This window comes from Fulmarus glacialis, unplaced genomic scaffold (genome assembly GCF_000690835.1).
Source record: "Fulmarus glacialis isolate BGI_N327 unplaced genomic scaffold, ASM69083v1 scaffold12075, whole genome shotgun sequence".
NCBI lineage: Eukaryota > Metazoa > Chordata > Aves > Procellariiformes > Procellariidae > Fulmarus > Fulmarus glacialis.
The window spans coordinates 10,456-24,874 of NW_009214965.1; the positions used below are offsets into that span (position 1 = coordinate 10,456).

Below are 14,419 nucleotides of genomic sequence, written 5' to 3' on the forward strand. Positions count from 1 at the left end.
ACTTTATAATACAAGCAATAAACAATAAGCACATGAGTTTTCTCAGGTATTTTGACAGGACACAACTTTTTCTGCTTCATACACTTGAGTTTCTGTATTTTAATGCTCTTATCTTCCTAACTGGAGAATTGTCATTTTTATCAAAACAGTTATACTGTTTGGATTAAGCCTAACAGGGCCCTTCTGGTTTTTTAATGTATTTTCCATGCGATAAACAACAACAAACAAACCTTCCAAAAATGGCTTACATGGAGCTGCTTTGGGATTAATCTTTTATGGTGTGCTTAAAAAAAAACCAACCAACAATCATCTGGTTATATCATTCCAAAATTGCAAAGGCATTTATGAATTTCGGAACTTGAATTGTCAGTTAAAAATAAGGATAATTTTATTATTTTTGTGCAGTATATCACTTTGGTGATGCTGTTGGCAAATTTTTGCACTTCCAGAATGCTTAGCATTTAGCTCAGTGACGTAAGAATGACATATGAATTCCTATAATTGCTTTTAGCTAAATTCTACATATAGATAGCTTCCTTACAGGCTTGAAATAGAGCAAAAATGTAGTCCTTTTAGGGGAATGAAATGCAGAGGATGTATTTGGATTCTGATGACTTCCTAGGATGTTTCATTCAAGATGCAGTATGAAGATGGAGGAAGGTAGTTCACAAGGCTTTGACAGTGTATGAGGCAATCCATTCTGTATCTTTGTTTTAAACGTATGGGATGCAAATATAAATGCACTACAATATCCTCCATTCCAGCACGGCAGCTACAGTCACAGATTATTCCTTTTGGCTTGGTACAATTTACCTCTATTTCACACTGAATGGTTTTTATGTTCCTAATCAATAAATTAGCTCAGTCATTTCAGTTGCAAATGCTTCTTTAAGGTTAACTACTATGAAAGACAACAAATATTCAAGCATGCAGCATCATGTAGCACTGAATAATGTTTGCAGCTGGCACAGCCCAAACTAAGAGTTTCTATGGAGTATTTTTTAGTTTATCACGGAAATCTACCCATATCTATAGAAATTCTGACCATCTGCATATGAATGTGAATTCCATAACTTCCTCAGTATTTTTATTAGAAAAGCTGCGAAGAATTTACATTTTAAGGGCAAAGTAATCACTGTTAAGAGCTTCCCCTCTTGCACTTCAGACACTGAGAGAGTAAACGTTAGTTAGGGAACACCAAGAGCTAACGGTGCAGTGAACCACAATAGGTTGCACGCAACAAAACCCAGATACACTCTCCATGGTCTGCGGAAACATTACATAGAGCATAACCGTGATTACAGCCCTGAGTGAAAATCATATAGAGCATGCTGATTTTGCAAAATTGAAAGAAAAACAAACAATAAGACATTTACCTTCCACATCAAGGCACCTAGGTGGGCTATCTGACCAGATAAGGTTATACATGCACTCAAGGAACTCTGCCCCTTCTAGTTTATATCCAGGAAAGCATTGATAATACACCACTGTTCCTACGGGGAAGGAGGACTCGAACTCAGATATGTTAATGTAACTATGAGGAAGAACCAATGGCCTCAGGCAACCTGCAAATTAAGAAGAGGGAGGTATCTTTTATTATAAGGTGCTTATCTCAGTCTGCTTCACACATGTTGGTTATAATTCCTAAATTGAGCAGTGTGATATTTTTCACCACCTCTACTATGAATGGCATGCCTGCATGATCTCCCTCAGATACATACGCCTCATTATCCTGTTTCAAACCCTTTTGTTGTTTAGCCCACATGCTTTGCTAGCGTGGGATTCACTCTCAAGAAATCCAGGAAAGGTTTACTAAAAATAACAGCATTTTGTTTCACAAACATTCACTGGTTTAGCAGATGGCAATTTCTTTTCGAGGTAGAATCTTTAATTAAATAAAGATTGTCATTTATATAAACCATGAGTTTTATTCCTCCTCTGACAGGCATGTAAACCATCTTTAATATTAAAACTGCTCCTGTGACAAAGTGCACACAACTGTAAAAGATTTGCAGACGGAATTAATGATTTTGAAATTCCGGTCTGAGAAAGTCTAAAGGGATGTGACTTCCTATGAGCAGTCCCACGATAAACACTGAACGAGGTCTCAGATTAGGTTATCGAAAAGTTAAGGTACCCGTTATCACCAGAAATTGTAAATGTAGTCAGAGACTATGTTCTACTTCTGGAATTACTTCTGAGGGATTTGTACCATATTTGGTGCAAGAAAGAGCCGTGAATTTAATAGATGACATGACTTCATAACATGCCATTCACATACATTCAGAGTCTGTTTTGAGCTGGTATTTAGATAAGAGTTTGTACTAGAGAAAAAAAATAATTCCTCATGGCCTTAGAAATGACCCTCTGGGTAATACTTCATACGGTTGATTTTTTAATTTGCAGTAATGTGGAGGAAAGATGATTAGTAATCAGGGAATGAAAAACAATATTATAAAGTTATGAGACTAATAGGAGCTGCATTATGGCAATCCATAAATAGGTCTCTTGCCACTACTAGGAATTTGTGAAGGATGTTCATAGGGCTCTCACAATTTTGAGCCTGAGGGGGAAACTAAAATCAGTCGCAGAACTTCTTGTAAGATACTGGCATCTAAAAGGAAAAGTCTCGGCAGCACTTCAAGTGGTTATTTCCTTGCAATGGTCTTTTGAGGGAGAGGGACGAAAGCAAAACAAAGCAACAGAAAAAGCCTGAAGGCTCTTTAGAGCACATTGTACTACCAGAGCAATGGTTTTGATAGCTGTTTTACTAGCTGGTTATCTCCCTCCTCAAATAAAGCTTCAAGCATCCTATCTATGGGCCACTGCTCGTACCCCTGATCAAATACGCCCCACACATAACACGCCGGTTCCTGCAAACTGGGCAGCCCACTGAGCAGGACAAGATAAGCAGCCTCCAGTGGGACAGAAAAAGAGAGCGCAGACTGCCCGAGCAAGACCGAGCTTACTCTCCTCCAAACTGTATCAGGGAAAATTTTGTCCTGCCGGCTTAGAATTTTAATGCTCATTGGGAGCAGGACAGAGATTTACATTAATTGTATGAGAGCCAAGTGTTTGTGAAAATCCCTAGGTCTCCAAACACCTCAAACTGCTTGAAAACTTCATTTTTGACATTTTTTTGCTAAGTAATTCACATCATTCCAGATCAGTAATTATCATTGTTATCTCGTGGCAAAAATTGTTTGAGGTTGGATTCTTATATGCTCTACAATCCTTTCCCACTGCACTGCCAGAAAAAAGGCATCTTAGTGTCATAAGACTCCCCTGCCTGTTGTAATCAAAGGGCCATAGAAATGTAATTGACAGCCTACCTAGTGCAAGTAGACAAACGCCTTTGATATTATGAGCGCCTGACATAGCAAAAAGAAAATTCTGGAGTCGCTTTTGGAACAGGTTTATAGAATTTGGCAAAAATGGCAGATGCCTGAATCTGAATTGCCTATTCTCTACCTGTTTGATAGTTACAGCACTTTGCTCTTGTGCAACTGATTTAATAACTTTTATTAGCACTGTTTTTATTTTTAAAAGCTGTTAATATTGAATATTGAGTAGCAGCAATTGATTGTGTTTGATAGTATAAATACAGCAACAGAAGAAAGTAACATGCCAAGGGGTACTTGGAGTACTTTTGCTTACCCAGTTAATACTGGCTCTCACAAAATTTCCACCTGGATCTTTGGCAATACAGTACCTACAAATTAATCTTAGGAGCATTCACCTCACCCAACTGCAAGAGTCTTAATCTACCTTAATTAGATGTGAGGTGCACCCAAAAATGGGGTGTATACTTCTTACTGCCACACACCATGCCACTGCTGATACGATACCCCAAAACTAGTGCCCACTTTTTTATGGGTTTGTGAAAACTTCCCTTTTCTGTTGGCCCTCTTCAGATACACTGAGCTAGCCCTGGAATGTGCCTAAATTTCTGCCTGTACCATACTCTACAACAAGACCTTAAGATACAGTTTGATATGCCCCAAACTGAGGGTCCTAGCTGTGGAGACCCATACAAACTAAGCTCCTGTAACTTTGGACTCTGCTGCCCATCAATCTCCTCACTTTACAGCTGAAACGCCAAGCCCTGACTTTCGTGTCTCACCCTGCCACTGTCGCTGTTCCCCAAAGTGTCCCAGCTCCTCGAAGTGTCCCAGCTCCCCTGCCTGCCCCGATGCTGCAAATTGATGTGACGGTTTAAGTGCCTACAGAGAACTGTAGGAGCTTTGGGAGACAACAAATGGACTAACCCAGGCTTCTCCTTAGCACAGATAGCTAAAATCTCTCGATGCTGTTCAGCTGGTCAATTGTTACCAAGATGTGGATTGGTTAAAACCAAGTCAATGGTACTAACACATGCGTGTTAGAAAAGTAAAGGTAATAGCAGCCCAGGGTTATTGAATTTCCATTCACTAAAGCTGGCTTACCCCCAGCCATTTCTTGCAGTCTAAGCGAAGCTGAGATCCCGTGCTACCGACACTACTAGTTCTACAGCTAATGGCTTTTCTGGCCAAAATCATTCCTCTGCACATCCTGAATTTTCAGTCAATACTGAAAATGGACTGTGAACCTGATCAACAACTCTGCTGAAAACTCCGATAGAAGAACAGGTTCCAGCTTCTCTCCTCTACCCCCGCCCACTGCACCAGGCAAAGAAAGGTAAATTGCAGTCAGAAGCTTCAATATTTCAAGAAATTAATTGGTGCAAAAATGTCAGTTGCCCATCAGACCTTTTGCTGAACTTCTGGCTGACTGAACCCTGATTTTTTTTTCAAATTCAATGTATCTGTGTCAGATTTTAGACTAGCAAACAAAAAGCAACATTTAAAGTAGTATTTTAATTATGGACATGTTCAGAAAGTGGCATCTTCTTTCCTGCAGTGAGCAACAGGGAAGAGAAATGGAAAAATCTTAGCAGCAGCACTATTCAAATATGGGACTTATCAGATCACTGACATCCTTACAACCGTAGAAAAAATATTGGCAAACTATCACAAGGTGCATGAGCTATAAAACAGGATGTGCTGGTGTACTAAACCTTGACAAATGGGCAGATTATCCCATGTTCCATCGTCTTGACATACTGAAACCATGGTGTCTAAGTCAGGGTAACGGATCTGGAATCCTTCATGACAGCTGATTATTAACTTATCGCCAGTCCTGTATGTCTTGTTATGAATCTCTGCATCTTCAACATGTGGAACAAGGCAATCTGTGACTTCATGAAAAAAAAAAAATAGTAACTTAATTAAAAAAACATGGCTAGCTATTCAATAATCAAGCTTTTAAGCAAAAGTTATCAGTTAATTTAAGTGCTCTGCTTAAACATGCATTTCAGTAATTATGTCCTTTCCCTAGTTAACCATTGGTTACAAAGTCTATAGCACTGTAGTAGAAGCTGACGTGCTACAACGATGGATCACTCCCCCAGACTTTTTTAAACAAACATAATTAAGAGCGTTTAGGAGGACTGTTTTTAATTTTGTCCTTCCATTCATCATGTGTGCAAATTACACCACACAGTCTGACTATCCCAAAGTCCCATGTGAAGGCAGACTCTTTGACAGCACTAAGGACAGGATGAAAGAAGAGATAAAATACAGATATGGCACGAGGAACACAGGAAAACTGCAGTTTTAGCAGAGAGACAGATGAAAATCAGGTACATTTACAAGGGTTTATCCAGCTCCATTCCACAAAGTTCGTTATGAGAATGTCTTGACTTTGATCTCATTGATTCGGTTTTAAATCAGGTAATTTTATGTGCCTGAATTCATATGCCTTTAGAGGGCGTGATTTTTAAGACCCTGAGCAGCATCTCAAGTGCTTGTAGAAGACTCTCAACAAGGGAAATGACTGCAAACCCCTAGTGATGTACAGGCAGGGGCTCTACTACCTGTCTGTGATACATGTATCAGACAGTTATATCTCACTGTACATACCAGTGCCAAAGACACCAAAATGTAAAATAAAACCCAAGACTAAAAAATGAAAGGTGGTGTGGAAAGTGGAAGGAAAGGGTGAGGCAGGGTAAAAATCCCTCTGCTAATACTAAATAATTAAGAGACAAGCCAAGAGGATATAAAGGAATAGTCCAGGTGACTCAAAGTTCATCCTCCTCATAAATGTAAAGTGAGATTAAACAGAAGAGAGGAAAAGATTAAATACTGGGAAAATATAATCAAAATTATCTGCTTGTCTGCCAGCAGTCAATCCATGGCAGAGATGGTGATAAAAGTTTCCAGGCATCAAAACCCACAAAGTATTTCAAATAAAAGCAAGACAGTAAAAATATTATAAGCCTGTTTTATGCTAGGTTTTTTCCAACACTTCCCCCACAAGAGGTAATTACCTTCATTTAGGAATGCAATATTTATTAAAAAAAAGAAGTTTCAGAAGTCCCTTGAGACTTGCATAAAAGAGAAAGTTTCTGCCATTTCCAAGGGTAATTCTCGCTGAAGAGGAAGAGGCAACTCCAAATTTGTATTTAGCAATTAATGGTGAGCAGGCACAAAGTAAAGTGATAGCAACAGCTTGCCTGTTTGCTTAGAAGCGCAACTAGAAGCAAGATAAACTGTCATTTAGCACAGCACACACAAACTACTAAAAGCAAATGTATTTCATAATGTATTTATTCATTTAGGAAAACTAGAGGATCTATTATTCTGAGACTCCATCGCTAAATTTTACTAACATGAAGTGGAAGAGTGTTGCTTCCCCAGTTAAAACATATTTTCCTTTGTACCTTCCCATTAGAGGGATGTTCTTCTGAAGTACGTTGTACTTAGCTAACTTTTAGTATGGGGCCTGGAGATACTATTAGTCAAAAATTCTCCCACTTCTCCTGTTAGTTCTCCCACTTCTCCTGTTACTTTTAGCTCCTTGGCTGCTGTTGCAGGTACCTCCTGCTGTCTGTAACAGGAAGGGCTGGCAGCCTGCCAGGCGGCCTGAGAACCTGCAGCAAGACGTTTTATTAGAATTTATTCATTTATAAATGCCTAAGTCTGGGAAGGTTATAAAATGCACTGGGCTGAGGATGAAAACATCGCCTTCAAAGACTGGGCAATTTTCTCTCTCTTTCTCTCTCTGGCAAGTTAATCAGCAGAGGAGGCAGCAGAGGATGCCCCATAAGAAATGCCTGACGCTAAGCCTTGAATGGTGTCACGAAGAGGCTGCCCTGGGCACCCCCGAGGAGGGGATGAGATGGATGGGGATCCTGTTCCGCGGCCACCCAGGAGGAGGTCGGAGATGGATGCCAGAAGACAGCGTCAATGAACAGCTCGCTCTGTTGGCGTAACAGCTTTCTGTTGCTATACAAATAAAAGAGGTGTGTATACATACACTGCAGTAAAATATGAGATTTCACTTTCAAAGCGGGGGAAATTGATTCTGTACCAATGATCTATTACAGCGACTTCATCCCCATTATTTCAAGTAACAGCTATAGATCGAATCATTTTAATCGGCTAGATGTTGGCAGAGAACAGTGATAAGTTGCTCACTGTACCATCCTTCCCCTGCGACATCCTGGCTGACTTTGATAACAGGCTATTACAAGCCCTGGCTAAAAGTGAGACCAATGGACCACAGTATTACAGCTCTTTTTCCTGATGCCTTGCGAGCAAATGCTTTCCCACTGGCTGAATTTGTATTGTTTGGCACTTAGGCATAAATTGCAGTAACCGCCTCTCCGCAAACAACTGGATTAGCTGGCACCAATTCTGCTTGGAAAAAGCTGAGAATAAGTGACTGGATTTTAAAATGTCCTGCCCTAGAAAATAAACTGCTTTATTTTAAGTACTTTTCAGCAAATCCGTGGAAGCTGCTAAACCGTTTAAGGGAATACATGGTCTTTGACCAGCATCGAACAGCAATGGCTGTGACTTATACTCCTTTCTGGCAGTTTTACATGATCTGCTTAGATCTACCATGTGAATATTAAAATGGGTCAGCCAAAAGAATGCCCCAGTTAGGAACACATTTCTTATCTTGCAGAGGCACAAAGAGGTGGGGTGCAGCTGGCAGGCCCGACAGCCTGCCAGGTACAAGGGCTCATCTTGACCTAACTTTCATGAAAATGCAGCTTTGTACATTAGGAGTTCTTGGTTTTAGCAAACAAAGTGTGTCCCCCATCACAGGAAGATTGGTCTGAAGAGTAAAACTTGTTAAACACTATAGTTATAGTGCTTTAGCTTGTGGGCAAACCATGCATCGTCTCTCAGAACTGTTTCTTCCAGCCCATAAGGAAGGAGGACCACTCTCCCTCCTCCCAAGAGCACCTGGACCATAAAGGCAACTCAGAAGAAAGGCATGACTGTGGAGATAGCCACACCATCCATGGGTACGCGCTGGCTTCGCATGGCTTGTGTCTATTGCAGATGAGCTCTCACCCTCCAAAAATTGTCCCTGGTCCATGCCAATCCAGAAGGTGCTTGTAGGAATTGCTTGGGGAGTACTATGGGGGGTTGGACTAGATGATCTTTAAAGGTCCCTTCCAACCCAAACTACTCTATGATTCTATGATTCTACTTGACATTGGTCAAAACCATGTCGGGGACCTTTCTAACACTGTAACAGTACGTGCAATTGAAGAACAGTGCCCTGGCCCGTGCTCTGGCACTGTTTTGTTTGCTAGTCCGTATGTAAACTCAAATGCATAGGTCCGGTGCTCCTATGTATCTCACTGTGGAGCGGTCTCTGAATTAGCCTTGACTACATCTAGCCACAACATTGACAGGCTGGTATGGAGAGGAACACAGAGAAAGGATGAAAGGAACATCATGAAGAATGGGTTGAATGTAGGGACAGCTCATCTGGACTCTGTGCTCTTAAAAATAAGCATCTAAGTTCGATATTGTCTCTTGGTTTTTACTAGTGTTAAATCCATAGTGCTGTGTTAGTAGGATACCTCTGTGGAAGGCAAACACCGTATTTCAGAACATATTAAATAACACCCTCTCTTTATTGTCTTTGCTTGTATTACAACAGCGCACAGAGACTTCGCCTAAGATCTGTGGCCATTGTGCTAAGCACAGGTTACAAACATCATATAGTGCTTGGAACAAGGTTTAAGGCTCGACAAACACTAGGCAAGACAGATAAGAGATGGAGAAATAAAAATATTCAAGTCATCTCACAGATCCAGGGACAAAGGCAAAGAGAAACAAGTGTTAAATGTCATACAGGAAAACTGTAGCCAAGCTATGTACTAGTCCGCTACTTTTACTGCAGGTTTATCATCCCTGTCACTGGGAGAATGAGGCACTGAGGACATCTCGGAGGCGTCTGCCTGCAGAAGCACTGGGAGAGAAGGGTACAGCTCTTGGCTTGGTTGCCATCCCCACGTACACTGTGAACTTAGATTTAATCTCATAGGAAAGAGGTAGCATTTGTTCCAAGTAGGGCAACAGTCTCAGCAGCCACATTATCACAGTGGGAGAAGATTAGATTAAAGTGTGAACAACACGACATATTGCTCTTAAACATTAAATACAAAATTCCTACCTTAGAGCTTTGGTATTTATGTGCATAACTGTATTAGAATTGATGGAAGTTACAGTCACAACATGCTGTAGATCAACATGAGAACATAACTCTAAGCACACCGATTTTTGACAGGGCATTTATCGGGCAGCTAGTCATGCAACTTCATTCTCATACTGACACTTAAAATCTCCTGCCTCTTAATGAGAAATGACAGGCCTATAAAATCAAATTGATTGGATGAAGGGCTCCAGACAAATGTATTGGTTTTAAAATCAATTACATTCTGAAACGGGTTGCTTTGCTTCCTTTGCTGTGCTTCCTTTGGTAACTAGCATTCGTTTGTGATTAGAGATTGTTCTAGCAAACACATAATGACAATTAAATGTACATAACGTATAGACATAAAATTATATGTAACCATCCTTAGTCGAATCCAAACTTCTGAGGTTAACTTAAAATGAACTGCAGTATTCAGTGTTCTTACTGTTCAAGCTCAGCTGGCAATATCTGACATTTACATATACTGGGATGAGAGGCATGTATACCATACGATAGCAAACATGTCAATCAGCCCCTGCCTTAAACGGGTAAATGCAATATAAAGTTCATTTTGCCTTGTGAAAGCTAATGGTGAATGGTAAAACATTAACTTCTTACTTCTCCAGTAGCTGCTACAAATTTCAATTTTTTTTTTATATATCATTACAGAATTTCTGCAATGAGGGCTTTTACGTATGTCATTAGACAGCTGAGAATTACAAACCCTGTTATAATTCCTCCTTAACTGCTCTCCAGATGTGCCACGTTCCTACACTACCCACCTCCCTATCGTGCTCCTCTCTCATGATTCTGCTCCCAGTACACAAAAGGATCACTCTAAAAAGCACTTAAGCAAATGGATCGCCACTGATCCTTTGCTTAGTATTTCTTCTGAATCAGTGATTGTATTGTGCATTGGAAAGAAGAATTAATTCCATCATCTTTTTTTTTTTTCCTATTGCTAAACCCTAGGCTTTTTTTAATAATACCTGAGGTAGTATTATACCGTTAATCAGGAAAGTACTTAAGCACTTGCTTCACTAAATCCTAAATCAGGGTCCTACTCTTCAGTCCAAATAATAAAAAGCATTTTTGCGTATGCCTGATTTTCAGCACAGAACTTTAACAAGACTAATCACATAATTACAGTTATGCTCAAGCTTAAGTGCTTTGCTTGATCAGAGCATTGGCTTGCAATCCTTTTTAAGTGTTCTGTGCTGTAAAGTAATGATTATCTCTTAAGTAACTGTTGTCACATCATCCATCATATTCTCATCTTCCAATTTCTTTCTTTTTTAAAAACACCTGGCTCAAATGTTGATCACACTGACATCAGTGGCAGTGTTGCTGTTGATGGCATTGTGATCAGAAACTTCCTCCACAGATTTCCACTGGACTGGGGGGCCTGGGTAGAGGTTTGAATATTCAATAAAACATGCTTATGTTAATGCTCATTTTAACAACTGCAGTGGATGATACAGGTACTATTTCAAAATTCCTAGAAGCATTATAGCTTTTTCTGGTAGTTTGAATACACAGATTAGACATATGCTGCTGTCACTCTACATGTATTTTTTTCTTAAATAACCATGAGGTGAGAGGCAAGGGCATTTATGAAAGGTGGCTGTAACAGGAGAGGGTGTGAATTTCATACATACATTATTTTTAAAGGCATCAGGTTGTTTCTTTGAAGCTGCCCCACGCAATCGTTATGGCCAGGTGTTATTGGCCCCCATCACCTTTATGTTCTACACATCAGCTGTCATCTCCGTGCATACCCCGAGACAGCTCAAGACTGTGTCCCTCACGGCTCTGTAGCCTGTGGCCTCACACGTGTCCAGGCGCCCATATTTTACCAAGACCTCTCTTGCCAACAGGGCAGCTACCTGAAAGACCATGGACTACTTACCAGCTGCCTTTGGCTACTCTCTCCAATATCTCATGCACCACTTTCACACAGACCACTGTTTAGGGTTGTTCCCTTCTCGTGTATCTCCTGAGCATGGTCCTCCCAGTCCTGGCTTGCTCCTGTTGTGGCACATCCCTTCATGCACCCCTGTTCCGGCACAGGAGTCTCATACCCACCCACCCATCAGCATAAACAAGTACTTGCAGTTTTTACACATGCCGAGTGATGCATGATCCTATGTGGTAAATGTGTACATGAGCCACATAAGTCTTCAACTACTTTTGAATGAAGTCCATATATTTATCTGATTTTAAACGATGGAAGGCATCCTGCAATAGAATTTGTCTTGCTCCACCTTGAAGACAATGAGGCAATGGCAAATGACTTCAGTGGAGAAGTCACAACAGTAACATGTACACACTTGATTCAACTAACACTTTCCATGTCTGTTGATTTTAATAGCTCTGTTGACCAAAAATAAATTAAAAAAAAAACCAAGTTATAGCTTTAATATACTTGGTGAAATAAATCGTTTGTGCTGCTTGGATGTATTTTCGGCCAAAATTTACATTTATGATATTCAAATTAATCCTGCCTCTATCTAACTCCTAGAAGAAGAAAGTAATTTAACATCCTAATTATTTAAAACCAAATACAATTTCAAAAATGCAACACAATAAAAATAAATTGGTTTATGCCATAATAGTCTGAAAAGTAAACTCAAAGTAAACTTCTACTGTGACTTTAAACTTCTGCAGTCCAGGCATATTTTCCTACCCAAATCATGCACATGCCATAAAATATAATTGTTTAAAACTCCTGGTTAGCAGCAGCAGTAGCATTGGAAATTCATTGTATTTTCCTAGTAACATATTACAGACAGGAGTATTAAGTGGACAGCTTTAATAAATAGTTACAGTTTACTGATACTGGAGGTTGTTTTTTCTCTCTGCATCAATTCGTAACTAGGTAAAAGGAGAAATGTATTATCTTTTTTCCTTCAGATTTCTTTATGTCCCCTTCAACACATGTGCACGCACACAAACAGCCTCCCACGGTATAAATTTAACCGAAAAATGGGGATTATGGATGGGATGGATGGGAAACTAAAGTATGTATCAAATAAGATGCAGTGAAATGGACGCCAGTCTTTTGCGGTTTGTGCTGAGACACACAAACATGGTACATGGACAAGTGAGAAGAACTGACACTGGCAAAGTGCTTTAAGAAAACTGACTTACCTTCTTGTAGGCACACAGGTTTATCACTTGGTTTCCAGCTCAGGGAGCCATTAAAGTGTCTCACACAAAGTTTTTTTGAAGTACCATTAAGCCTGTATCCTTCTTGGCAATGAAACCGGACTACCACACTTTCAAAGAAAACACCTGCACTGGGTGTCTTGTATCCATGTTCAGGAGCTCCAGGATCAGCACAAGCATGTAGGTCATCAAACCCTACGTCAGACAAAGATACAATCAAACTGTGTTCATTTACTCCTCGTGCAGCCTTAGTCGTGCTTTTTCTAGGTATTTCCATTTGACATCTAATTTTCATGGGGGCCTCACACCATCCATTAATGACCACTAGCAACCCTACTTGGGTACCGGGTACTCCAGACTCGGGAGAGGACCAACCTCCAGCTACAGCAGAAACACTCAGGTGACAGAAATACTCCCACCTTGTCATGCAGCTGCTGAGGAAGCAAAGTCAACCACACTCCTCAGTAGCTGACCTGTGCAAACATAAAGCACTTGACCCAACCTACCAGTGAGGATTGCACAATAATGTATCTGTAATTACTCTTGGAGACTATGGGATTTTGGAGGTCTGGCACAGTCACTGGAAAGAATAATAATGTGTCAGAAGCCAAGAAAAAGAGGAAATAAAGAAAAGGGCATGAAGCCTAACTGCCATCCGAAGACACAGTAACTAAAACAGAAGATGAGCTACTAGGTAGAGGGAGATTATGAGCTGGGAGGGAGCTCTACCACAGGGAGAGGGACACTGGATGCGTCCCTGTCGGATGTATGTGATCCCCCTATCACGTTGGCTTGGTGGCCCTATCAAATTCTTAAAATGCTGTTATGGGAGTGCTGTACTACTGCATTGACACCAGAAGGGAGTTTGTAAAGCCCTTTACTTCCACAAAATTAACTGTAAAATAACAAACAAACACCCAACACTTGCAATCATAAAATGTGACTGTTTATCACTTTGCCAAACTCATTTCAATGTCATTTGCATAAACTGAAGCTTTTTTTTACTGCAAAACAGCAAAGGTTTCGTGCAGCACTGAACAAGTACTGCATACTGAAAGAGCAAATAGCTTTGCAACGGGAACAGCAGGGGGGCAATTAATGCCGGTGGGAGGGATGCCTGGAAAATTTGAAAATCATCGCATTGTAGCTTTAATGTTTTGAGTTTAAAAGAATAGTATCAGAGAGCCTCAGCTACTTCCTGCATGATAAGCATGAAGTGCCTCTGTGGTACAGTCAGAGAGAAGGAAGATATTACAGTACAAGACTTCTCAAAATAAATTTCCGTTTCCCGAGGCTAAATCATTCCCTCCATCGAAGGGCTCGGTGTGACGCTGCGGCAGCCAAATGGAGAGCGCTGAGGTGGTAAAGGGCTCTTGCATTTCAACACTGAATTCCTCCCTTCAGTCCCCTGGCTGAAGGCTGCCAGTGAATAGAAGCAGCACACGCCGAGCCACTGTGTTGTATGTCCGGTTACCTGCCCCCGCTAGCAGAGGCAGGGCACACCGTGGGGTCACCAGGGAGGATTGCATTTTCCTGACTTCATACACGGCTGATTTTATGTGAGTCCAGGTCACTGAGCTGAACTCCCCCACCAAGCCACAATTTCCAGCAGGTGACCTGATGGCCAGAACCCAGTCCGAATAACTACGTGCCGTGCGTGCCGGAGAGAGCCATCGCCTGCAGCCAGCCTCTGCCCCTTTGCAGTGCT

General features: G+C 40.8%; 1 protein-coding gene across 1 annotated transcript; it reads right to left on the reverse strand.

The window, feature by feature from the left end:
- Nucleotides 1-1,376: 1,376 nt before the first annotated feature.
- LOC104077510 (sushi domain-containing protein 4-like) lies at nt 1,377-13,006 on the reverse strand (the record flags this gene model as incomplete). The annotated part of the gene is made up of 3 exons (XM_009578783.1): nt 12,694-13,006; nt 5,057-5,236; nt 1,377-1,565 (listed from the first exon to the last, which is right to left on the reverse strand). Coding segments are annotated over exons 1-3 (682 nt in total), but the record flags the coding sequence as incomplete, so codon positions are not given.
- Nucleotides 13,007-14,419: the final 1,413 nt, after the last annotated feature.